The sequence below is a fragment of the Carassius carassius genome, chromosome 28 (genome assembly GCF_963082965.1).
Source record: "Carassius carassius chromosome 28, fCarCar2.1, whole genome shotgun sequence".
Classification (NCBI taxonomy): Eukaryota; Metazoa; Chordata; class Actinopteri; order Cypriniformes; family Cyprinidae; genus Carassius; species Carassius carassius.
In genome coordinates this window covers 11,337,235-11,362,926 of record NC_081782.1, presented here as the reverse complement: position 1 = coordinate 11,362,926, position 25,692 = coordinate 11,337,235, and the positions used below count along the sequence as shown (strand labels likewise).

The following is a 25,692-nucleotide window of genomic DNA, read 5'->3' as shown; positions in this document are numbered from 1 at the left end:
AGCAGTCAGGAAACCCAATGACAAAACACTTCTGACTCCAAAAATGGCATTGTGTTTCTGGTAAAAGCAGCAGCAGAAAAACAGCCTGCAGGTCAGATAAGCAGAAAGATAGATAACACTGATTACACCGGCTGCACACGGGAAAAATGCGTAATTCAATCAATTTAACTTTTTCTTGTATATATAAAAAAAAAAAAAGCAGAGCACCGAGTAAAATGTGCCAAGGCCAGGTAGAGGCCTGAAAGAGCCATTTTAAAACATTTAAATTCCTTTATAAATTAAATCATGATTATAAATACAATACAAATTCAACAGGTATATCTTTCACAAGCAATAAAAACAACCAAGAACAAGTTCATGCCAAATTGGTGAATACATTCTTGTAGAGTCACAGTATTCGTAATAGTTCATGGCACAAAGCCTAGAATTTGCTGGCAAATGCAGTTACTTGTGCATTAGTTTGCTTTTGCCACTTTTCACAAATAAGTAGGTTGCTGAACACTGGGAAGAAACCTGTGACTCACATCTGGGGGTTTAAACTACAACTTGACAGGTTAAGAAACGTACCATAAAATCTGCTCACTGCATTAGAATTAAGCAAGAAGGGGACAACCGATAGTTTTAAAACCGTAAAAAGCCCTCTAAAGACATAGACCCTCATTTTATATTCCTAAATAGGCCTAAACTGCATACTCTATTATTATTATAGCCCTACTTTGTTATATAGGAGCTGTATGCGTGTACATTTCAATGGAAAGAATGCTTGTAATGTTCATCCTGTCCGAGCATATACCAGCATAACATCTGGACCCATCTGGAGGCCACTTTTCCCCCTCAGGCTCTGACACATAAACTATACACTCTAAGTATACCTCATCAGTCCAGTAACATGGGGCAACATATGGAAGCTCAGTGAACTTAAATACAATTAGCATAGAGAAAAAAAAAACATTGAGCAAATGAAATCAGTCCACAAAGTAACAAGTTTGCATTCTGATGACGACAGCATTAATGCAACCCTTAATTCTTTTTCAGGAGGAAGCAAGTGTGTGAACCTCTAGTGTGAGATATTTATAGAAAACAGTGTAAATCTTATAATTTGTAAGGCATTAATAAAGTAAAGGTTCTTTTAAGGGTTTTGTTTATGCTGAATAACAAACACAAAAATCTACTAATGCATTGACCAATGCACAAAGAAGGTTGAGTAGATCATGACACATTGATGTGACATTTGTTAGCCGTGTGCTAAAAAGCATCTGTTTGCATTTAAAAGTCAGACTGCCCACTGAGGTTTCGCATTACAATAGAAATGCCAGTCTGGGTAAAAACCGAGCTCTAACCAGCAGGTTCTATTCAGTGATTGTATGTCAAATATCTAAATGTAATTCATGGAAAAACATACAAAAATATAAACCTGAATATCTGACAATGTTCAGTTCCATACATACATCAAAGTGTCATTGCTTGTAAGTTGTTTATAAGGAGTCTCTATGACATTGATGTGGTGGGAGACTGGACTGGCTGGAGGAACTCTGAAGTGAAAACAGCTTCCGCATACTCTTCGCAAACATCCTGGAACTCTGCTGCCACATCAGCCAGAGCCTCAGCCATTAGCTCATCAGCCAGACTGCGGGAAACAAGAGGAAAGAGAGTTAGTTACACAGCACTTATTGCTCATACTCATACATTAAAGGGACAGTTCACCAAAAAGTTATTATAAATGCCTCATTCAGGAGAGGATAAACAAACAAAAAAACATGTTGGGTATATTTTTGTGTAAGTGATCATTAACTAAAGCTATGCAAAAATCATAGAGCATTTTTTTTATATTTGAAAATTCTGAAAAAAGCTTAAATAAAATGAACTATAAATGAAAAACTAATTAAATCTATAATTAGCTAACTGAAATAATTGTTTTTTTCAGGTTTAGCAATTCAACTTATTTAAGGCAGTATGAAAAATTACCCTATTTTCTATTTCTATTCTAATGCATGTTACAGATTTTATTGTAAACAGTTCAACAGAGAATATAGAATGGTTTTTTTTATGTTTTGACCTCGTAATGTTTAATCAAAATGTCAGTGCTACTTCTCTTTCAGTTTTTTTTTGTATATAGAAATATACAAAAACAGACAAAAGCACATAAAACTTCCAACACTTAAACAAAAAAATTAACTGAAAAGTATACATTGATATTACTATAATAACAGCGTTTTGTGTTCTTTCAGCATTAAAGAATAAAAATCACTTCTATATCTTTAGGACATTGATGAGATCATCTAAATCCTTTCTTTTAGGCAAGTATTAAAGTTCCTCTGTGTAAAGAGCAGAGCTCCCCAGAGAGTCCAGTCAGTCTGTACTCACTCAAGGCCTGGACTGCCTTCAAGGCTCTTATTACCCACAATGCACTGCTGACTGACAAGTGCCTGCACCCGTTCCCAGCAGCAGCACTAATTGCCGTGACATTTCCCATCTTCTCTATTTCTCTGGAATAATAACCACAGTTTCTGCGGTGGTACACTGACCTCTCCAAAAATATATAAATAGAACCTCAATTTCTTTTTATATTCGTGCAATAACTCATACTTTTTTTTCCGAGCTTCAGCACACAGAAAAATATTTTTGAGATTCCTCACTTTCTCCTTTCCGTAAATGATTTCTGCAACCATTCTTCTCACCACCCACACAGCCCATGGCGCAAGGATCAAGTCTGACAAATGAGACCTCAGCTCTAGAATCAGATTCTGGTTTTTGTGTTCCTCTTCCCTCCGTTGTTAAAAGTCTGTTCTCTGTGGACTAGCAGGACTTGATAAATATCCACCGCACTGCACCAACTTAAAAATTCTGTTAAGTATGCTAATGGCAGGGTGGGCGTGCAGCGGCACTAGCGGAACAACAAAGACGCTCATTTGCACAGGAGCATGCTCTACATTAGCACCCATCAAAAAACAGCTAATATTTACATTTAAAATGGCATTGTGTGCGAGGATCATTATAGCCGCGAGGCTGTAAACAATCTCAACTCCTACTAGCTGTGTCACTGTGGGAAATGCACTGGGGCTAATGACTAATCTGCTGTTGCTCTGGGTGCAAACAGAAGAGCTGAGTTTTTAGGGTTTATACATCCAGGAACATGTCTTGAGCATAAACAAAACAATGAAAATATGTCAGGAAACTGTAGATATCGGTGACGAATGAGTAAGAGCTAATTTAGGTTAGATGTCTATGGGCCCCAGGCACACTGCAGCTTCAGTACACACATAGTTCAGTTGTTTACTGAAGTCACTGCTTTAAGATGCGGATAATGACATCTAAATGGGTAAGTGTCATGATTCATTTGCAATTTTTGGCTGTGAAATGAACAAAAAGACATGCAATATCCTTTTCCAATCCAGTTTCATTAGTGCAAAATATTACAATGTCTCTTACATATTTCGCAACACCTTTAAAGTAAAATGTCCAGTGAGTGGCACTAAAAGTGCATTCAGTTTTATCTAAAATAGATGAACATGAATCGTTTTATGATGTTGATTGTTGTACATATCGTGACAGTTTGGAAATTAAAATGTCTGATGAGTGGTGCTAAAAGGGTAATGCTCTTTCTCAAAAGAGCAATGTTATACTAGGTGCGCTACTGAGCAAGTTTACTTCATCAGAAAAACTATGCATATGGAGCTGGTTGTGTTTTTGAAATTTAAAAATGTATTAATTTAGAAATGAGGTCATGACAGTATTGTGCTTGTAGACACACCATTTTTTTTAATAATCTTTAATCTGCCGCTGTAATCATAATTTGTGTGAAAAGGAACAAAGTAGTTAGTGTTTTACTCCCACTAGTGTTCATTTCAGATGGAAACTGCATATGCATAATTTGTTTTTGAAGGTATTTTGCAAAAATGTGCATAGAGGCAATTTTTTTTCAATGAACCTGTGTACCTGATCAAAAAAGGTGTTATCTTAATATTTTGTTCAAGCTAATCTAAAGAACTATGCAATGCTAGTTAACAGAAGCTAACTGAAAAAAAGAGAGTGAAGTTTCATTTGAAGGCTAAATAAAACAGAAAGAAGCTTTTCTGAAGTTTCCGAAATATATTTAGATGTGTGATATGTAATTAAAAAGGTTAATCTAGGATAAGCTGTTAGCTTGTTTACTGAAACAAAAAGAAAGGGAAAGGTTTAATTTGATCATTTCAGCTTCCGTAACATAATTATATATGTCAATGTCTTATTAGTAATAAATATATGTTACAAGGATTTTCTATGATCTAATGGAGGACCCTCAAAAATAACAAATAATGAGTTAACAAATCATACCTCTTTGAGGTATAATTCAACCCACAATTTAATGGTGATTGAGATGTTTTATTAATAAAGCAATCATTAGATTCAAACCTGTCTGCTATTGCCCAAGGATTGAAGCTTCCCAGAGCCTCGTGTGAAACCAGGCGCAGAAAGGCATCATGATTCTCTCTGTATTTCTGGATACTCCTCTGCATGCTGGGCGGTACAGTCAGGTTAACCCCTCGTGTGCTTCCCCCTCCAGCTGGGACTGGATGACTGGGGTCATTTAGAGTTGAAGACTCCTCATCTAGAACAGATGTGTCTGATGCAGCCCTGTGAACAGAAAAATAATTATAATTTTCATGGTTTTTACACTCCCTTTCATAAAGGTCACAATTTCAAATTTTGTGCCTCTAAGGAAAAAAACTATTTTCAGGTCTTTCATTTGTCTTTCATGTGTTTTTTGGGTAGCATAGCTAATGCCTACAGAAAAGACAGCATAGTTTGTTCAATTTAGTCTTTAGTATAACAAGACAATTACAGTCGTCTACAGAATATTTAATTCTCATGGTTAAAGCAGAAACATCAGTAAAGTTTATTCACACTTCAGACCACCAACTATTCAGGGAATTAAATGCTGGTCCAAACACAAGTGCAACAAATGAATATTCTAAATTAATTTTTCAATTAGTTTTAAGTGGTGCTAAATCTTGAATCAAAACACTTGTGTAAACATCTCAAACCCTTAGATCACTTCCATGTGACCTCAACTGGGCCACGTTGGGAATTAATCAGGCCCTCAAAATCACAAACACTCTTCATTTATATATACAGTAGCAGCAGAAGTAAGAAACATCTCACACTGACATTCCGGTGTTGACTTTAATACACAATATTAGACACAAGTTCAGTCTAGACGTTTAAAGCGCAAGGTCGCCAACAGCGCACAAGGGCCATTTATTCTCTAATGGTGCATTATAGGGGCCGGCGCTGCTATTGTGCAATCACTTCCCCTTTACCTCTCCCGCAAGGCACCCTCTTTGTGCGGTTAATAGAATACCGCTCCGGCTAACAGCTACCTCAAGCATTTTGGGCATGCTGTGGCACTCTGGAGAAGTGAGGAATTGACCACAGCCAGGAGAATAATGTCAAACTTTGAGTGGTTGCCTGTGCGAACAAAAACGGCATGAACAGGTGAAAGGACGGTCAAGGTAAGCACACAATTAAGAGATTCAAATTAGAAGGCGTCCTCTTTATTCAGCTCTGTAGTCATAAGCAAGAAAGGTCATACGAGGTGCTGAAAGAAATAAGCGCACAAGCAGTTCTGTGAGATGTGAAAATTAACACGCACATACATAATGAAATAGGCAAACGCTTTCCAGGCTTCTTCTGTCAAAACAAGCCAAAAATAATGTCCAAAATAATTTCTCCCCTTCCTGCTTTCAACAACAGCTCCAGCTGTCACAGGCAGAAACAAAATACTGTCAACGCTCCACATGTGATTTATATGAGCAGACACAATGCTGGACTGACTTGTGCACATGCTGCAGTGTTTGGCAGACTGCATGAGGCACGGGAGATATAGAGGGGGATGATGAGAACTTCTTTTCGGGGAAGGTTCATCAACAATAAGGTATCCAGTATCAAGAGGGTACAAGGTAACCCCTATAAAACAGGAACCAAAGTGAATTCCTCACTTCTACAGAGTGCAATAGAATGCCTAAAGGCCAATTAGCAGGTTACATGGAGGGTGAAATGTTTCACAAAGTATGTGAATGAAAATAAATAAAATAAAATGCATTTACAGAAATGTATATTTTTTATATTTCTATTCTACAACCAGGTTTTAAATCAGTCTGACAAAACAAATCACTAATTCAATTGCTGAATACAAATTAGACAGACTTGAGTGAGTTTCAAGATGTATATTTCATGAAAACAAGCCTTTTATGCTATTATGCAATATTGACTAACAACGTTTTTTGTAGAACATAAGATTTTGAGCTCACGGAAGGATATATGCAAATTACAATTATATAATTATAATTTTTTTAATAGTTGTTTGATATAAAGAATTACACTACCCTTCAATTATGCAGTGCATCTGAAAGCAAATACTTATCTACTATATAATATTGAAAAACAGTATGCAAAAAAAAAAAAAAAAAAAAAAAAATAGTAGTATATCCTGGCGCCGACAGTCTATGGGCGTCGGCAAAACAGGCATCCTGAGTTCAAATCCCAACTCGAGGACCTTTCCCGATCCGTCAGTTCTGATTTGTCCTATCGTAATAAAGGACAAAAATAAAGGTAAAAATGCCAAAAAATAAAGAGTAGGCGAAAAGTACTCAGATTACTTTCTATTTCCAGTGAGATTCTTTAAATAGACATTTTACTATCCCATGAGGCCACAGGAGAAGATTTGTGAATAGTAGTGAAGTGACAAAACTGACGCTGTAGGTCACAAGACCATATCAACATGGAGCATGTACTGTAGTATGTCCCCATTCCATTCATACTATACTATATAGAACCTACAGATTCAAAGTACATACAAGATACATGTTCAAATTCAAATGTAGTGACTACTCAGACAGTATGCAACTTTTTTGTAATAAATCTTAAGTAAATACCTCATACATAAATAAATACTTTAGAGTGAAAATTTTTCATTCATAACATTGATTGTGTGTCATTGTCATTCTGTGCTTTTGAAGTGTAGTCCAGACTGGTTTATTGAAGTTCTAGAAAGGAACACAGAGTGGGCCAGAAAAGCAGCAGACCACAGGATAGACAGACACTGTTTGACCTGGACAAATCAGGCGTGATATAATGGAGAAAGCCAGCTGTAATAAGGTTGTGCAAACAGAAATAAGACGTGTAAAAGTCAGTGAATGAGATTCTGGGAAACCAATGCTCTATCAATATTCTGAAACCAGAGATCAAAACCAATAAAGCTAAAGGGCTGCTTTTGCACCTTTAATCCAGTGAGAAGGCCATCGCCAGAAGCAAGGTTACAGTCATGGAGCACGGATAGGGAGAGGGAGATTAGCTGGATGAAGGTTAGATGAAGAAAGAGATGGAGAGAAATAAACAGAGATGGCGGTTTGAAATAAAAGGTTTGAGAACAGAGAATGAGGATCAAACCAAAAGCCACAGCCTCACCATGGGCTCCGCATTGATCTCTTTGAACTCTGAATGAGCAGTGGTGGATCACACGCTCTCTCAGATGTGCTGGTCACTCTATGGAGTCCTCCAACACCAATAACCTCCATGTGCAAACAAAGGACATTATATGATATCTCCACTTATCAGTTATCTCTCCTCTACGATTCTGTTCCTGAAAGTCATGCATTAGAAAACCTCATTCAGTGAGTTTGTCTTGCACAGTGTGTAAGATTCAATAGCACACAGCTAAAAAAACAATAAGAATTTAAGACAACAAAAATTTACTTAAGCATATACCTCACTAAATTGATTTAGATCTACACTACACAGCAGTGGTGGATTGCGATGTCACTTTTTTAAATGTTAGTTAGTGTGTAATGTTGCTGTCTGTGCATAAACAATATCTGCAAAGTTACAATGGTGAAAGTTCAATGCAAACGGAAATATCATCTTTAAAATTGTGGCAGTTTAATGCGTATGCCTACATGCCTGCAGAAACAGTAGCATTTACAAATAACAGCGTATCTAAAATTAAGAGACAACAAACAAACAAAAGGCATACCATTAAGAGTCGTGCTTGCACAGGTTCTGTGCGATCCTCTTCACTAATATCCTCTGCTTCTCAATCGGGCTCAAACTGATAAGGAATATTGATGACGTCATTGTTTACAATTAGTGCTGTCAAACGATTAATCGCGATTAATCGCATCCAAAAGAAAAGTTTTTGTTTACATAATATATGTGTATACTGTATATATTTATTATGAATATATAAATACAAACACATGCATGTTTATATTTAAGAGAAATATTATATTATGTTTATATTAGTGCTGTCAACGTTAACGCGTTAACGCATGCGATTAATTTTTGTCTGGTTTAACGTGTCAAAATATTTAACGCAATTAACGCAGCATCCGTATTTTCTGCCATCCGTTGGCTAGCTTTACATTATATGATCACGCTCTTATTCATTTAAATGCTTTTAAACATTTCAAGCACGGCAAGGCAAAAGAGAATGCGCTGTCTGTGAATGCCCTTATGTGACACATACACACGTACACACACACACACACAATGCATAGACAGGGCGCCAGAATCCAGTTCTCTTAAGCGCTTGAACTAACAATAAACATCCCAAAGTGCCAGTTTTGTCGATTATCCTCATAAGAGCAATCTTAAATTAAATGATTTATATAAAGTCTAAAATGAACAAAAAGAGTTGTGAGAGAATGAGGCGAGATCCATAGACAGTATATAAACGGTGAGATCCGCGTGTCTGTCTGCTCTTAAAGGGACAGCAGCCAATAAAGCTTCCTGTCAGTAAAGTTAAAGAACAAAGGGAACAGAGAAAATGACTCGCTGCTCTTGACTAAATAACTTTTGTAGCTTTAATAAGGATTAACTATTTAATTTATAGTTTATGCAGTGCAGACTGCATATAACTTTGATAACTTTATTAAATTTCTGTATATTTCCTAACTGTTAAGACAGGAAGGGCAGGAGTAAACATGACATTTATTATGGGTTTATGTTAGCATTGTTTTAAGTTTACTTAAATTAAAAACTGTTATATTTTTGAAGCCTAATAATAAATGTAAAAAAAAAAAAAAAATCAGTAGCTGTATTAATATCAGTAATACTGGCCTTCATTCATAAAAAGATGCCATTTAAACAAGTATTTAAATTTAACTGTGAAATTATTATATTAAAAAATATATTAAAAACGTACTTGCGATTAATCACAGAAAAAATGTGTGATTAATCTAGTTAAAGTTTTTAATCGATTGACAGCACTAGTTTATATATTAAATACATTTAATATATTTATAAAATATGAGAACATATTTATTAAATATATTATACATACATACTGTATATTATGTACACAAAAACTTATTTTGGATGCGATTAATCATTTGACAGCACTATTTACAATCTCTCATTATATTGAGAAAGTTCCTCATTATATTGAAAACAAAGTAAATATTTTTTTCTCAACTCTGGCGGAAACGGGCTTCCATACTTATGCTCACCAAGACTACATTTATTTGACCAAAAATACAGTAAAAATAGTATAATGAAATATTATTAATGAACTTATTATATTATTATTATTATTATTATTATTATTATTATATTAAACTTAAATATTATCAATTAAACTTAAAATAACTGGTTTATGTTTTAGTATATTTTTTAAAGTAAATTTTTCCAGTGTTGGCAAAGCTTTTGACAAAGTATTTTCCACAAATAAATATTTAATAAAAATATAATTAAAAAGGAAGTAAACATTGTAATCAACAATGAAAATTAATTCCGTTGTTTAACCGTTCTGTCTGATAATTAAACAGACTTCTATCCTTATTAGACAGAACTGTTAACAACGACGGCGAACAAGAGGGAGAATGTGAGCACTGTGTGTTCAGGTGCTGCCACTCTCAGCAGCATCAAAATAAAAGTCACGCCTCGAACACATCGGCCAAGCATAAAAATGTATTGGCCGATGCCGATACGTGCAAAATGCCAAAGATCAGCAGATATATCGGCATTGGTGATATATCGGTTGACCACTATTACAACTACCTGTAACGCTTTCACCCTTTCAAGATGGATTAGATGGATAAAATCAAATCCAGTGCTCTGAATGCTATTTTATGTCAAACTGAAATATCAACTTAAAAATAAAAACATAATTGGTGCAAAATTTTCTTTTACATCAAAATCCTTCCTCTCTGTATGAGTATTGTATGAAATGTAGATGTTAAAGGAGCACACTAAAATGGACTGTAATAGAAGAGAAGTGGCTGGTGATTTCAGTGCTCAGATTGGTCTGTTTGATGCTTTTACCGCAGCATCAAATGACACTTGACTCTGCAACACACTGATAGAAAAATCTAAACAAATCACAGAGGGATAAAAAGCGAAAAGCAAACACATGTATTGAGTTTCATTATAAATCGGGGCACGCTGATTGATTATGCTCCAGCAGAGCTTTTTAGCTTCTCCCCCTGGACCCCTTACATCCATTTTCTCAAGCCAAAATTGTTCTCTGAATATACATAAAACAACAACAACAACAAAAGCTAAAAAGCAAAGCCACACTGACAGCTCTCTATTGTGCTACAGTAAGGATGCACACTGCATCTTTGCAACCAGTCTAACAATGACAAATAAACTGTATAATTCCCCAATCGTTTGCATGTGGCATTTACAAACTATGCAGTGTTTCCATGTCAAACAGTGTGTCGTCTACAAAAATAATCACAGATTACACAACAAATAATAAACTCTGTGTGCTAATCAACATCAGGGCCCAATATCCGCTCCTCAAATTACCTCCCATGAGCACGCACTACACCGACACAAAGATGCCAGACCTTGCCCCCTCTAGTGGCACATTACATATACAAATAAACTTGAACTACTTTCTCACCATAAATCCTCAGTTCAGCCTTGGCCTTTAGTGGCTGTACTAAAAGCCGAATAATTACCATAATGCTTTGCATAATTCATTTTCCACGAGTTTTATCTTTTCTGGCCACATCCGCCCAATTATTGTCCATTCTGATGTAAATAAGAAAAGGAAAAGGATGTAAAATGTTCACTGAGAGTACGATAGAACCATTAGGTTGATTCTAATATATAAAACTGTAACATAAGGATAGAATTAACAACTGAGGCTAGAAGAATGAATGGCATTAAGAGAGAGCTGATGAGTAGATTGACTATAAATTTCTGATCAAGAGTGCAATGTCCATCTATGTGGCTTTTAAACGAACAGCAGTTGCCAAATTGTCACTATAATTTGCAATCAGGATGAACGCAGCAGATCACTTCTTTTGGAAGGATTAGTCAAAAATAACTTGAAAAAGCTTTCAGTGACAGCCATTTCCTGAGTCAGAGTAATGAAATATCGCATTAGTTGGCCAGCTGGCAGCTTCATCAGCAGACAAGAATCCTGAAGTGATTTCAAGATTGTGTCCTTCAAAATAAGGCAATGGCACTGAGAGTAATATAAAGTTGCTTTTGATACAAGATACTGACTAACTACAGTATTATAAGAAAAAGTAAGTGTACCGGTAAAAATTGTCATCCTTTCTCTTTAATGTGGTTATTAATCGGTGTACCTGATGTAGTGATTAAAAAGAACAGATGAAGTTTGTACACAGAAAAGGGGGAATTTCTGTTAGACAAACCAGTACAAAATGCATATTCTAAGTGTGATTTGTCAAATTATATTGCTTTTTATCTATTAACAATTGTGAAATGAAAATCCAATATGCTATTATAAAAAATATAAAAAAACTTTTAGAATAACAAAAGAGCTTGCAGGCAATCTTTTATATACCGTATTTTTTGGACTATAAGTCGCACCTAAGTATAAGTCGCATCAGTCCAAAACTACGTCATGACGAGAAATAACATATATAAGTCACACTGGACTATAGAGCATCACAGTCCCGCCCACAGCCCGAGAGAGCTTAGGTGCCGGAAGTAAATTTCCCATTCATTTCTCCCATTGACTTTCGGAAAAATCTGTATCTAAAGAGTTTAAGAGCATGTCTGAGGATAACCAGCTACGGCTGAACTCATAAGCATACAACATATCATTTCGAGTGAATAAATTAAGAGAAAATCATTTCGAACGAAGAAACTACTCATCCCATAAACCACCGCGCCTCACTGAATTCGACTGAAGCCACAACCGCGAAAGAGCCTTTTGAGCGACTTCCAAATCTGATGACGGCGGCGCGAACTTTTTCCTCCAGTGAATTTTATTTTATATAGTGAATGTGCAGTAATAGCAGTTCTTTCAGTATTAATTGTGTAAATAAATAGTGTTTTATATAGGTATTGTGTATTGATTTTTATATTTATCATCGTGTATTTTATATATTGTGTGCGTGTGTGAAAGTGGTTAACGATAACGTCAGCAATGGTGCAGTGCTTTGTACCTGACTGCAATCACCGCTCAGTCGTCAACACATGTCGTTGCCATTACACAAATGTTCAGTAAATGCACAAAAAGGTATGCCTAGGCTAAATATTGTTTTGACAGTGACATCATAAAATGCTTGATATGACTCATACCATATGAAGGCTACAGTAGCCTAGCTAAAGTGGACGATAATGCTAACTAACGTTACCAACCTCCCTGCAAAACTCACCAAAACTTTGTAGGTCTTGTCCCTCATGCTGGCCCTTACAAAACCCACAAGCTGACCCTCGGACACACTAAACCCAATTAACGTTACATGACCCGATCTGAAGTGGTTTTCACCCCTTTGAACACTTTTGTTTTCCTCCTTGAAAAAAGCCATCATGGCAGCCAAGGAGCTCATGATTAACTGATAAGTCTACCGTGCAAAAACGCAACACAGGTTTTTATTTTATTTTATTATTTTATTAATTATCTTCAGTCTTCACGGACCTTTGCGGGGTTTAACCAGACGGTTACACGAGTTCCACCAATCAGATGCATCACTGTGGGATTGTGGGATTCTTCAGGATTGTAGGTAATGAAGTACTTATCCAAGACATCGCGAATAAAAGGCATTTATCTCAAAACAAGGTTAGTGCCCCATGAACCTTTGGCGTTTATATGAGCATATACTATCGCTTAGTACAGCCGTAGCTGGTTTTAAATCTACCATGTATGGTTTAGTTTTTATGGCTTACACCCCAACTGTCAATGCAGAAATTGTATTGAATTTTTACTTCCGGCACCGGCTGTGGGCGGGACTGTGATGCTCTATAAGTCGCATTCATTTAGAACCAAGAACCAAGAGAAAACATTACCGTCTACAGCCGTGAGAGGGTGCTCTATGTTTTCAATGGTAGAATATATATATATATATATATATATATATATATATATATATATACACACACACAACTGTTGGTGATGAGTAAAAAAATATTTCAAACAAATGCTGTTCTTTTGAACTTTGTATTAATCAAAGAATCCTGACATAAATGTATCACGGTTTTCACACAAATATTAAGCAGATCAACTATTTACAACACTGATAATAAGAAATGTTTCTAGAGCACCATATCCCCATTTCTGAGTCATTTCTGGATGATCAGTAATAGTGGCTGAAAAATTTTGCCATGCCATGCCAAAGGAATAAATTACATTTAAAAATATATTAAAATAAAAACAATTGTTTTCCAATTTAATTTCACAAAATTACTATTTTACTGTTTTGTTTTTATTTTTTTATTTTATTTTTATTCATGAAGCCTTGGTACAAGAGGCTTTTTTCTAAAGCATTTTTTTTTTTTTGGTTTTATCTAACCAACCCCCAAAATAATCTTCTATTCTGATTTTCTCCAGGAAAACATCCAGTGTAACTGACAGAGCTTTGATCCCTGCATCCCTATCAGTCACTGCAGCTCACTGGATTTCTCCAGAGTGATCTTAATCGTAGACACAGTCATTGCTACATTGCTCATGTTTCAACACAGACACCGTAAGAGACACTGAAGAATAGTCTCCTGGTGCAGTGACATTTCAGAGCCTATGTTTTCTGTCAGCATTAAGTGACTGGCTGAGGATAAATACAACCAAACAATAGTTCAGATCAGAGACAGCGGAGAGAAACCATGGCCCATGCAAATATTACTATAAAAGGATTGCAGTCCCTCTGTCTGTCTGTAACGGTTCCAGATTGAAGTTGGTGCCATATTCTTTTGTGAAAAGGAAAGTCAGCGAAGCATGTGGCTCACTGACCTGAGAACAGTGAACAAATGCCCAACACTGCAGCACTGTATGATAGCAGAAAGGCAGCAACAATAGGCAGACAATAAATTAGCAGTTACCTACCTAACTTACATATAAAATATATTGCAGGGTTGTTCACAACAGTTGTTAAAAAGAAAAAAATAACAACATACACACACATATACTGTAGATGCATATTAGTAATGTCAAAGTTAGCCATTAACGCATGCGAACGCAGGGATGAAGCTACTCAACTGCTGCCTCCATCTCATTTTTTTCTTGACAAGAATTGCATTTACAAACACATTTACAAGAATTTTATTTTTGTGTTTAATTTCAGAAAAATAATGTGCAGTTAGTTAATTATATATATATATAAAATTTTTTTTTTTTTTTTTTTACTCGCCGACATGAACTCTGGAAAAGTTGTACAAGTAACATAGTATATGCTATTACACATACTTTTCCAATTAGCACTTTACTTGTTACTGTAACACTTACATCATTACTTTTAATATGTACCTTTGAAACTTTGTATAGCAGCATTTACAATGATTTGCTTGTGTTGTCGCTTTGATAAAAGCATTTGCTACATGAATAAATGCAAATATATATTATTGAAAGGTATGTTGATCATTTTAGTCAGACAGATTGCACACTTAAAAGGCTTGTAGTTACTGTAATTCCCTGAGATTAGACATGATATGGTGCTTTGAAGTTTGTGTAGACATTGTGCTCCTACGTCAAGAGAGAAAAAGAAAGTGGAGGCTGAATGTTTACACCGCATTCACAGAGCTGAAAGGCCTCGCTGCGAGCTGAAGCCAAAAAGGAGAAGGGATTGTAATCTTCTAATGTATCTATTGAACCTGTTCCACTAAATTTCCCACCATGCCTCTCTTGCTTTAGACAACTCTCACGCCCTCAAGACTGTCCCTTTTTTATTCTTTTATTTTCCACATTAATTTACTGAGCCACAGCTACTGCTGCCAAAGCTTTGGGCAGAAAGAAGCGAGGCTCCTGCTCTCTCTTGGCAGAACTACAGGAGGAGGAGGCGGAGGGAGAGAGACTAGCTTTTACCAGCAGATATTTTGGAATTGGATTTTCATGTAGCTGTTATTGAATATTGCCTAAACAGACAGATATTGTGTGCAAAAAACACCCTAGTCAGTGTGCAGTTCCCCTACAATTCAAGTGCAGACTGATTCAATTGTGACTTATCCAAATGTGCCTGGCATACATGGAGTCAATACCCTCTTAAATCAGCTGATAGTCACTCACCCAGTCTCCACTGGCTTTTGCAGGAGGATGTTGGCCGTACTGGGTGCATTCAGGACTTGTTTCATCAGTCGGATTGGCTGAGGAGAGGCTGGCCTAGAGCTACTAATATTCCTTTGAGCATCTGCAAGACACAGGATGTTTTACACTGCTGCCATCTGGTGGAAACCACTGTCATGTCAGTCAAACAAAATGCAGAGCACATATTTGTCTCTCTCCTGGGACAAAGTGGGGAGATGCTGAGATTGACCTTCTGATCCTCCCGAAAGGACAACTGATAACTACTTTTGCCAGTCTTTCTGTCTACTATCACCTGGGGAATGTAAATGGTCCATCTGGGTCCTGTGACTCACCTGTGCCTTTTTCCCAGATAAGAGGGTCAGAGTATGAGATCATAGCAAAGCGCCGACGGACTTCTTCCTGGTCTCTCTGGGTAACAAAATACAGCTTTGTGAGTCATGCGATTTCACAGTTTATTTATTTTAATTATTTTATTTTTAATTTGACATTTTTAATTTAATTAAAATGCACATTTATTTTAAATTAATTTCATATTTATTTTTTATTTATTTTAATTCTATATTTATTTATTTTAACCAATATTCCAAAGAAAACAATTAGGGTGTTTTTTTCAGGAATTTTGTTTTTATCAAATAAATTAGATATTTTGTTTTTATTTTCAATAATTTCTGTTATTATTATTTTTAATATTCATTTAATTTATAACAACTTTTTAATAATAATTTCGTTTTTATTTTATCACAATAATTTTTTTTATCATATTATTTATATGAGAATTTTATATTATATTTGTTATACTATCTTTTACTTTTAATAACCTTTTATTATTATTTATTTAGTATTATTTTTATTATTACAATTATTATAAATAAATAAATGAACAAATAAATAAATATATAAATAACAAAATATATCAAGTTACCAAATGTGCCAAAATATGCCTTTAGCTCCCACACACTGACCTCCATCTCCTCCATCCGTAGCAACATGCTCTCTACAGTGGGGCCCTGCAGCTGCTTCTCAGCATCAGCCTCGGCCCCCCGCTGCCTCTCAGTCACCCACAGAGCTCGAGCTGCGTCCTCCAGAAGATCTTCCAGAAGAGCTTCGCTCAGTACATCGGCACTGGCCTCAGGCTGTCGGCATTTCCAGCATAACACAGCACAGAATAACAGAATACTTCAAATTCAAATTGTGTGAACGTTTGTAAATTGAACCTTCATTAAATATTCAACTAACAAAAGTTCTTGGTGCCGAACATGCAGGAATAGGAGAGCAAAGAAAAGTGAGTTCTCACCTTATCTGCAACCTTCAGCCGCTCTCTGAGTGTGTCACTTCCTGTTCCAACCACCTGCCATACAAACATGAGACAGAAACAGTAAAGACAGGATTTTCCATTTAAATCCACACACAACAGCTGTTCACAGTATGCTTGAAGGGAAAAACATTCAAAGGCGAAGGAAACACGGTCCAAATTGTACAAGGATTTATCGCTCTTGCTGATACATTAACATGTCAAGACTTGTATTTGGGGAAAACAACATCAGATGATTGTCTTTACCTTTGCTTGATCCAACAAAGGTTGAATTCTTTCTCTAGCGGCCTGCTCAGCCTTTTCTGCCCATTGTTTCGGAGAGCCCACTGTGGTCCTACCATGGCCACATATTAATACACATCAATGCAAACAAACACTAACAAACAACAATAGAAGGTTCAATTAACCTTTTCCCCCTCATTAAATTGAGGAAAACATTCCAAAATATAAAAAAAGTTTGAACAGACAGAATTATTGTTAAAAATTAGTTATACTATCTACATGCAAGGTAATGATTGATTGAAGGATTATTGATGCTTTATGCATATATAATGTTATTACAATATTGAATGCATAAGTATAACATTAAAAAGGTTTTTCCCCAATATGTTTTGACTGTTTTTCTGGCATATAATATGAAAACTAAAAAAATATATATTTTTTTAAATGTAGTGGTATATTCATTAAAATAACTCCATAGACAGATAACACGAAAAAACAAAAACACTCAAATTAATTTCCAGCCAGTTTGTCTAGATCTTGATTTCCATCATTCCATCATTATTCAACGCAAATGGATTATGTCAACTTCCATTTTGCTAATTTAAACTGATGGCATCCAATGAAACTTTGTGATAAAATGTTCAAGAAATGCACTACATTAGCTCATTTTAATTAACTCAATTAAACTCATTTCTTGCATACACAGTTCATTGAAGCACTGGTGAAATATAATAATGAGGGAGCGGCCATCATACCGGAGTTTGTTAATGCGGTCAGCCTCCTCTTTACTCAGACGATTCAGTTCTCTTAGTCTGTCTGCAGTCACTCGGTCCAGCCAGGCTTGCCTATAGCACATAAACATACACAGTTACACACCAATGAGCTTCTACTGCTGTCTCAAACTCAGCAGTTAAAAAAGAGCATCTTCAACAGTGAACCTGAGCACTTCAATGTCACAATTGAGGATCATAGTGATGATCATTTAGTTATTAAGAGAGCACAATGATAATGAAAAGAGAAGGTTCATTACATACCTAAGGGCTTCATTTTGGGCTTGATTCCTGTCATGTGATGCAGGGCTGAGCTGTGTGCTACCACTCGGGCTGGTCTGTGGCTTCTGCTTTTCTGGGCTCTTTTTAGGTGAGAACAGACATCTGGGCTCCGGCCGGCTAGACACAGCACTACACAGATGTAAATATTTATATAAATGAGTAGAACACAAAGGTGCAATAATCTAAAGTCCTGTGTGCAGACAAATATGGGTGAAGGGGCTGGATTTACTGACCACGGGCGAGGAGGAGAGTGAGGGGATGTTGGTACCCAAGGCACAGTGGGCTCTTTCTGGGGCACCTGGTTTTCCCTCAGTCGGGATGAGACAGTGGGCTGCTGGAAGCTGGCATCACGAGCATTACGGGCCTGCTGAATGAGAGACCGTGTGTCTTTTATCTTTTGTGTTTTTTATTTTTTTGGAAAACTGTTTGAAAACCACAAACATACATTTAACATTACACGCAAATGTTTGGGTTCAGCACGATTATTATTATTACAAATTTAAATGTTTTCTATCTTAATACATATTAAAAGGTAATTTATTCCTGTGATGGCAAATCAGTGATTACTCCAGTCTCAGTGTCACAAGATCATTCAGAAAAGCATTCTAATGCTAATTTGGCGCGCATTTCTAATTATTATCAATGTTGAAAACAGCTGTGCAGCTTAATGATTTGGTGGAAACCTTGATAAAAAGTAAAAAAAAGAATTTTGACTGTTTGATGTAAACAGAAAAGCATTTATTAAAAATAAATATTTTTACTGACACCTCTGATCAATTTAATGCACCCATGCTGAATAAAATTAATTTATTTCAAAATCTTATTGACTCAAAAATTTTGAAAGTTAGTGTTTTATCGATAAAAATTAAAGCTTTAACTAAACTAAGTATAAATAAATTATTATTAAGAAGAAGAATAAGAAAAACCTTAACATGGTTTGGGTTGATGACACTGGAAGTTTTGATGGGTTCTCTTGGTTTTTGATGATGTAAGAGGCTCTCTAGTCCAGCCCTCAGAACTTCATTGCGCTCCTTCACCAGTGCTTGTGAGGTCCTCTGGGATTTTGTTGCCAGTCTGCTTCCTGCATTCATTAACAAAATCACAGACTTTCTTTTGCAATACCCTGAAATCAAATACCTGCCTGCAGCTCATGCTTCAAACCTACAAGATAAATAATTCAATACTGATTTGATGAATATGATTTTCATTTACAGTGGCCCAAAAAAAGTATTTGTACAGTTGAGTTACAAATTACAAAATATCAAAACAAGATACAATATCAAACAAATGCTGCGAGTTTTCTAAGAACTCAGTGTGTTTTTGTTAAAAAAAAAAAAAAACTTTTAAAATAAACTTGGTTAGATGTTTTGCTATATAGTGCAAAACCAAAACTCTTTTTGAAAAATTAACATCGCTTGGGTTGTCATGACTCACCACCAGGCTTTTTTGCAGCAGCTGGCTTTCGGGGTCTTTGTGAGGTCCTCTCAGCTGGTGCTCTGGCAGGACGGGGAGGGGACATGCTGCGGGCCCTGACCTTGATAGAAGTCTTTTCCGCTGGGTTGACATTTTGCAAATCTAAATCTCTTTTCTTGTGTGTCTCCTGCTTACTAAGTGCTGAATCCAGCGTCTGAGTAATCATAAAAAAACGGCATTAAATGAAAGCTTTGACATTCATTGAAAGTTTATTGTGTTTATATATGGTATATCACCTCTAATTTCTGCAGGATGTCGAGGGCTGTCTCTGGGACGGCAGATCCTTGCCCCACCTCTGCTTTGGCTGAGCAGAGAGAGAGCTGGCGAATCAGCTGCCCCAGCTCTTTGCAGTGGGTGGGCACTCTGTTCTCTGCAGGGTCTGACAGCTGGTTGATAAAAACCTGCATGGCTCTTACAGCCCCCCGGTGAGCAGCAGCCAGTCTGTCCATTGCTTTGGACTGAGACATCCATAGAAGCATTTAAAACCCTTGCATGGCTCATTCTTGCACTTTAAAAATCAAGCTACAATCAAATATAGATTTTGGGGAGGCGAAATGAACTTTGGTACCTTTTGGGTGTGTTTGACATTCTGGGAACGCAGCTTGTCTAGATCCTCCTGTATTTCTTTAACCTTGAAAAGAACAACAAAACAGTCCCATTGTGGATCTTTAAAGCCGCCTTTTTATCTCTGACAAATGACAAACATTGTCATTCATGTAAAAAAAAAAAATTCCACGGTTTTGAAGATTTTCTGACTATATCCATATGCAGAATTTTTGGATCCAATTTGAACATCATGTGTGCTGAAATATTTGAACTTTTGTAGCTAACCGTGTGCACTATATCTCTGAAATGGGTGGTTATGAATACTTATGTCTGGAATCAGTTACATTAATTAGCCTTAAAAAACTATTATGCTTTTCTTCAAAATGTATTGACAGTCATCTGTTTTGTGTGGATATATATTCATACGTTCAACCATGGCGAATAAGCAGAATTATGAAAGATTATGTCTTAAATAGTTATTTTATAATTATTTATATTAATTAGACATTGAAAACCTACTATGTTTTTTTTCTTTCAAATGTATTAGGCGGTCATTTGTTTTGTGTAGATATATTTATACATTCAGTATTTATTCATTTTACCCTGGTAAATAAGTTGTATTATGAATAATTATGTCTGAAATCATTTTAGAATTATTTCACAATTATTTCCATTAATTAACCCTGGAAAATCTACTTTTTTTTTTTATGCACTGGCAATCATTTGTTTTGTGTGGCTATAATCACATATTCATTATTCATTAATTTTAGAATTGTGAATAAATGGGATTGTGAAAGATTATGTCCAAAATAATAATTCTAATAATTTAATAAACATTTCACGATTACTTGCATAAACTATCCTTAGGAAACCTACTCTGCTTTTATTTAAACCTTTTAAATTATTTTCTGCTTTATGACCAGTTTAAAAGTTCTGTGTGACTTCTGTGCAGTACTAAAAAAATAGGGTTTTCATCACTGTGCCACTTTTGTGTTTGTGAACTGCAGTGCTGCTCAGACCTGCTGTCGTAACACATAGATGATGCGTGCAGAACGGGCTGCTTGCTCCTGTCGCCGGATCTCCATCCTTTGTTTCTCTTCAGGCTCCTGAACCTCCACAGCACGACCTGCAGAAAACCCACATGCACTTCTCTTAAAAAGTGTAAAAAAAAAAATACAAATAATACATACTACGGTTGCTCAGGATTAATGAGAATACCTTTATTAGCCAACTGCTCTATCCTTTGCACATATGTGCTCAGCTCCTTCTGTAATTTCCGGATCTCTTGGGTGAGCTGAGGTTCACCGCTGTTGACTCTCGGGTCGAGGACTTTGGTAGGTGGCTGGCCCTGTTTAAGTTGGCTGTTGGGTTCATGAGGAGTATAAAAAAGTACCTGAGCACCATTTTTTAATTGTTTCTTTGGACCTGACATCTTTGGGTGGACCCCATGAGGACTGTGCTCTATGTTGCTTCTTTGTGGACTGATTTTGTGGGATGTTTCTGCTGGTTCAGGTGACAAACAGCTGATGGATTCCTGACGTCTCCTGCGCAGATCTCTCCTGGCGAGTCTGACGGCAGCCTGCAGACGCTCTTCTGAAAGGACTGAGAGAGGTACGGAGCTGCTGCAGCTCTCCAGATCTTCCTGCCTTTCTGTACGGGGTATAAATTTCTCTATTATGATGGGAGAAGGGGGCCCTACGCGTGTGGCTCGGTTAAGAACACTGGCTGCCACTGTGTTACTGAACTGAAGCTGTGAAGAGAAGAATCACAATCAATGAGAATGTAGGAGAAGCGTGTTTATCGGCAATAAAATCAAGTTTTATTTATCAAATACACAAGAATATGTAGCATGCAGTATTACATTATATAGCACAATACATTTAGAATACGTTGTTGCATAAGTAACTTACCTGTGTTTGAGAGCCAGAGGAGCCTTTTTTAATCCATTCACGATTCACAGAGCCCGGTTCACCCCTTTGGAAATCTGAAATCATTCTGATAATATATATTTTTTAATAACTATCTTGATGGCAGTAATAAATTGAACCAATCCTGCTTAGGTAATCCTTCACAGAGCAAATAACGTTAATTCTCTACTGACTGATCCGATCGACTGCAAAACAAATATTGATTTATCACACGAAAACACATAGTAAATGGACAACCGACGAGTAAATCCGTTGTATTATGGTTAAACATGACAGAATGTTGGCAAAAGAGAAGATAAAATCAAGATATGTTTCTAGGAAGTGGCAGGCAGTTTGAAACACCGCCATGACAACAAAACACTTCTTCGTGATTATCTGTCAGCTGTCATAATTGCGCTCGTGCATGTTGTCGCCCCCTATCGGAAATTACTGCGGCACGAGTTGACCCAAAAAGGTTGAATTCATTGAATTCATGATTTTGAGCTTTAAACATTGCAATGTATTGTTCATTTATTCATGTTCACTTTAATCCCTCCAAACATATAGTTACACACAAATCTTAGATTCAGCATTAAACTTCTTTTTTTTGTAAATAAAACTAAAACTACAGTGTGTTAAATTAAAACTGTTGGTCCATGAAGTTACTATATTTCCTTTACAAATATTAAACTATTAAATACAAAAATATTTTTTAAAGAATAAGAAATTAGGCTGGAAAAGTAAATTAATCAAATCATACATGAAAAATAATGGAATTGTATATAATGATTTTGGGCACCAAATGTACCTGCAATTACACACACACTCTCACACACACACTCTCACACACACACACACACACACACACACACACACACACACACACACACACACACACACCTATTACTTAGGACATTTCAGGGGCAATCATTTGTACAACATTCTACACAGCTAAGCTGCTCTCTGCCCTCGTTTACTCTTCAATAAGCTTATGTCAGAGACCCTCCCCATGGTAAAACGGCCAACCTCACTCAAGCGCTGAGCCTCTGCCACAGAAAGAGGACAGCTCACCTGAATAGATGAGAATCAGAGCACATGAAATATGGGGCACGAACAGAACAAACAATGGGGACAAACTGCAGGCCAAAACACAATATCGAGCTGTTAATGGAAAGGGGAAATAAGGGCGGTAAGTGGCAGAGAGAAAGAAGAGGCTGGCCTGAAGGTCTGTCTACCAAATCAATGTGTTATTAAGCACACAGACAATTCAAAAGCCCAAAAAGACACAACCCAGTGTGGCACACAGATGATACGAATATATTTAATTATGTTAAAAAGCATTCAGGCGAACACTCTGAATTATGGTCTGGAGCAGGGAGATTTCTGCAAGCTATGAGGGAAGGAAAGGTCTAGATTGCACATTTCATATTTGTGGCATTGGGCAATGATGCAGTTAATGTGTGTGTGGAGACTGAAGGTGTAACCGGACGCACTCTCTTAACTGAAATTCTCCAGTCTGCATGCTTGTTTCATACAGCTGCGAATGTAGACTGAGTCAGCACAGATACCTGGATGCTGAATGACTTTTGGCACTCAGTGGTGCTCAAACAGACACCTGTGACAATCAGGGCAAATTTCCACTCAGTTATGCCACTCTGGAATGCCATGTTGATGTAGTTCAAACAGTTGCTGTTAAAGTGTCAAAATCACAGTAGATAAAAGACAAACACTGTCAGGCTCTGTGGAAAAATAAGCTAGCTGGCAACCAGAAAACAGTCCTAAAAATGTTTGTGGTGCTTTTCTTAGAGGCCTCAGGCATTTGCTGGGTAAACAAACTGTGTGTGTGTGATTTGTTACTGACTGAGCATGTGATTTGCAACCCTTATACACTGCAACATGATTAAGAGAAATGGCTCAAAGGACAAAAAATATCCCAATGGTGACTTTTGGCCATCCGCCCAGCTGGCAATCCCTGACCAGGTCACTAAAAACCCAGCTTTTGTATTAAAAGCTGGATTTCTCCCTGCCTAGATGTGGAGAGGACCATCATGTCACTTTGATTCAGTTCTGTGTACACTGATAGCATCCTCTGGAGATGGGGATGTTGAGGATGACGAAATTTCCTCTTCAACTGCAGAAGAGATGCCATTCATAGACAAAGTTGTGCGAAACCATTGTTTCCTGGAAGAGGGCAGTAACTTATTTGGACTTGAAAGAATGGAAAGGCACAATCTCAGCCTTTCAAGTCTAGGGACACAGCCATGTACATTTTCCTAAATCAGACAAAATTATTTTCATCTGTTTGCACATTGTAATAAGAATTTGGTATCACATGTATTTAGGACACAGCGGCCACACACTTACCAAGAGTGGAGGCTTTTTTTTTTTTTTAGAGAAGACTCGGAGACAGATTCGGAAGCACTGGTACCTGAAGACCATCTCTAATGAAAAATCTTTACAAAATTTAAATGTCTCTAAAATTGATTCATTCATTCCAAACTTGGGCCAAGTGTTTTTCCATTTGTTTTGTTAAACAGGTCACAAATATTCAGTTGAGTCAAACTTATTATGACAAAATATTGCTTGTGAATTGAATTAGAATTGTGTGGTTCGATGAGTGCATTTTCAATAGGTTTGTTTTAAACGTCATATAGGCTATAGGTTTCTTATGTTGGATATTTTATTAAATTACTACATTATGTTCTCCTAGGTAAATCAATTACATGTAATTAAAAAGGCAAAAACATATTGTCAAAATAAATATCAAGATAATTTCTACAGTTTATTATCTTTATTAAAACCCACACAGATTCAATGGTATTACATCGCCCTCTTGTGGATTCAAAAGACTAGTGTTCACATAACTACATAAATTTGACATAATCCCATTTTCACAACATAAGAAAAAAAACATATTTTGGTAAACCATAATAACACACACACACACACACACACACACATATACATTATATACATATACACACATATATTTATATATTTATATTCACTTATATAATTTAAATGTAAGATAAAAACATATGACAAAGTCGAAATATTTGGCATAACTGATGCCGGTATTATGGTTTACCAAAGCCTTTTTTTATGTGGCAGAAATGGACTTCATGCCAGAAAGTGTATTGCAAAGTTTTGGATCTCTGTGTATGTGGAAATGGGCACAAAGCATGACCACTCTGCTTCCTCTGCTTTTGATGACTAATTATTCCAAAAACACTTGAGGACAGCTATAAAGTGTGCCACATAGGCCAAGGTGGCAGGGATGCAGAAAATGAAGAATGCCAAAAGTTATCTAAAAACCAATTTTGTCTACTCCTCACGAAACACTGTCATCCTCATCCATACAGGTCTGTGTTTCTCTTAAAAAAGCATTGACTATGACCATGGCGCTAATTGCAGTTACTTACTTCCTCCTTGAGCTTGCTAATTCACATTTCTGCAAAAATAGAACAGGTTGGCCTACTATTGTGCTGCAGGCAGCTATTTATACCCCCCAAAAAAGAACAATGTAAATCATGTTAATGTACAGTAATGGCCTATTCATACCCAGGACAATAACAATACGGATAAAAAAATCGTTCTATAAGCTTTGTAATAACAGAATCCAAAGCACAATAACAACACAGCGTAATGATATCGCTGGAATTACTGGTGTGGACGCTAATATTATCGTTCTTGTGGCGAACGCAT

The 25,692-nt window shown here is 36.5% G+C and overlaps 1 protein-coding gene across 4 annotated transcripts; it reads right to left on the bottom strand.

Annotated features, from left to right (window-relative positions):
* Nucleotides 1-435: 435 nt before the first annotated feature.
* Nucleotides 436-22,412, bottom strand: kiaa0753 (KIAA0753 ortholog). Of its 4 annotated transcripts, none has more exons than XM_059514297.1 (17): nt 21,991-22,412; nt 21,299-21,830; nt 21,100-21,206; nt 20,103-20,165; nt 19,771-19,992; nt 19,496-19,688; nt 18,988-19,142; nt 18,295-18,428; nt 18,044-18,190; nt 17,765-17,854; nt 17,034-17,121; nt 16,770-16,823; nt 16,438-16,608; nt 15,808-15,883; nt 15,458-15,578; nt 4,393-4,614; nt 436-1,627 (listed from the first exon to the last, which is right to left on the bottom strand). In XM_059514297.1, exons 1-17 carry the CDS (start codon nt 22,072-22,074, stop codon nt 1,489-1,491), a joined length of 2,598 nt encoding a protein of 865 aa, XP_059370280.1. In that variant the 5' UTR covers nt 22,075-22,412; the 3' UTR covers nt 436-1,488. The 4 variants fall into 4 exon arrangements, with proteins under 4 accessions (XP_059370280.1, XP_059370281.1, XP_059370282.1 ...); XM_059514298.1 differs by having other exon boundaries at nt 18,295-18,425; XM_059514299.1 differs by having other exon boundaries at nt 18,994-19,142.
* Between the last annotated feature and the right edge of the window lie 3,280 nt (nt 22,413-25,692).

What these genes read in the sequence shown, in the direction of transcription:
- kiaa0753 (XM_059514297.1), bottom strand. Translation starts at nt 22,074, where the DNA reads ATGATTTCAGATTTCCAAAGGGGTGAACCGGGCTCTGTGAATCGTGAA. An exon ending in TACGGATGGAGGAGATGGAG is followed by an intron (nt 15,884 to 16,437) that starts GTCAGTGTGTGG and finishes TTTGTTACCCAG; the next exon opens with AGAGACCAGGAAGAAGTCCG. An exon ending in CAAAAGCCAGTGGAGACTGG is followed by an intron (nt 4,615 to 15,457) that starts GTGAGTGACTAT and finishes TTCTGTTCACAG; the next exon opens with GGCTGCATCAGACACATCTG.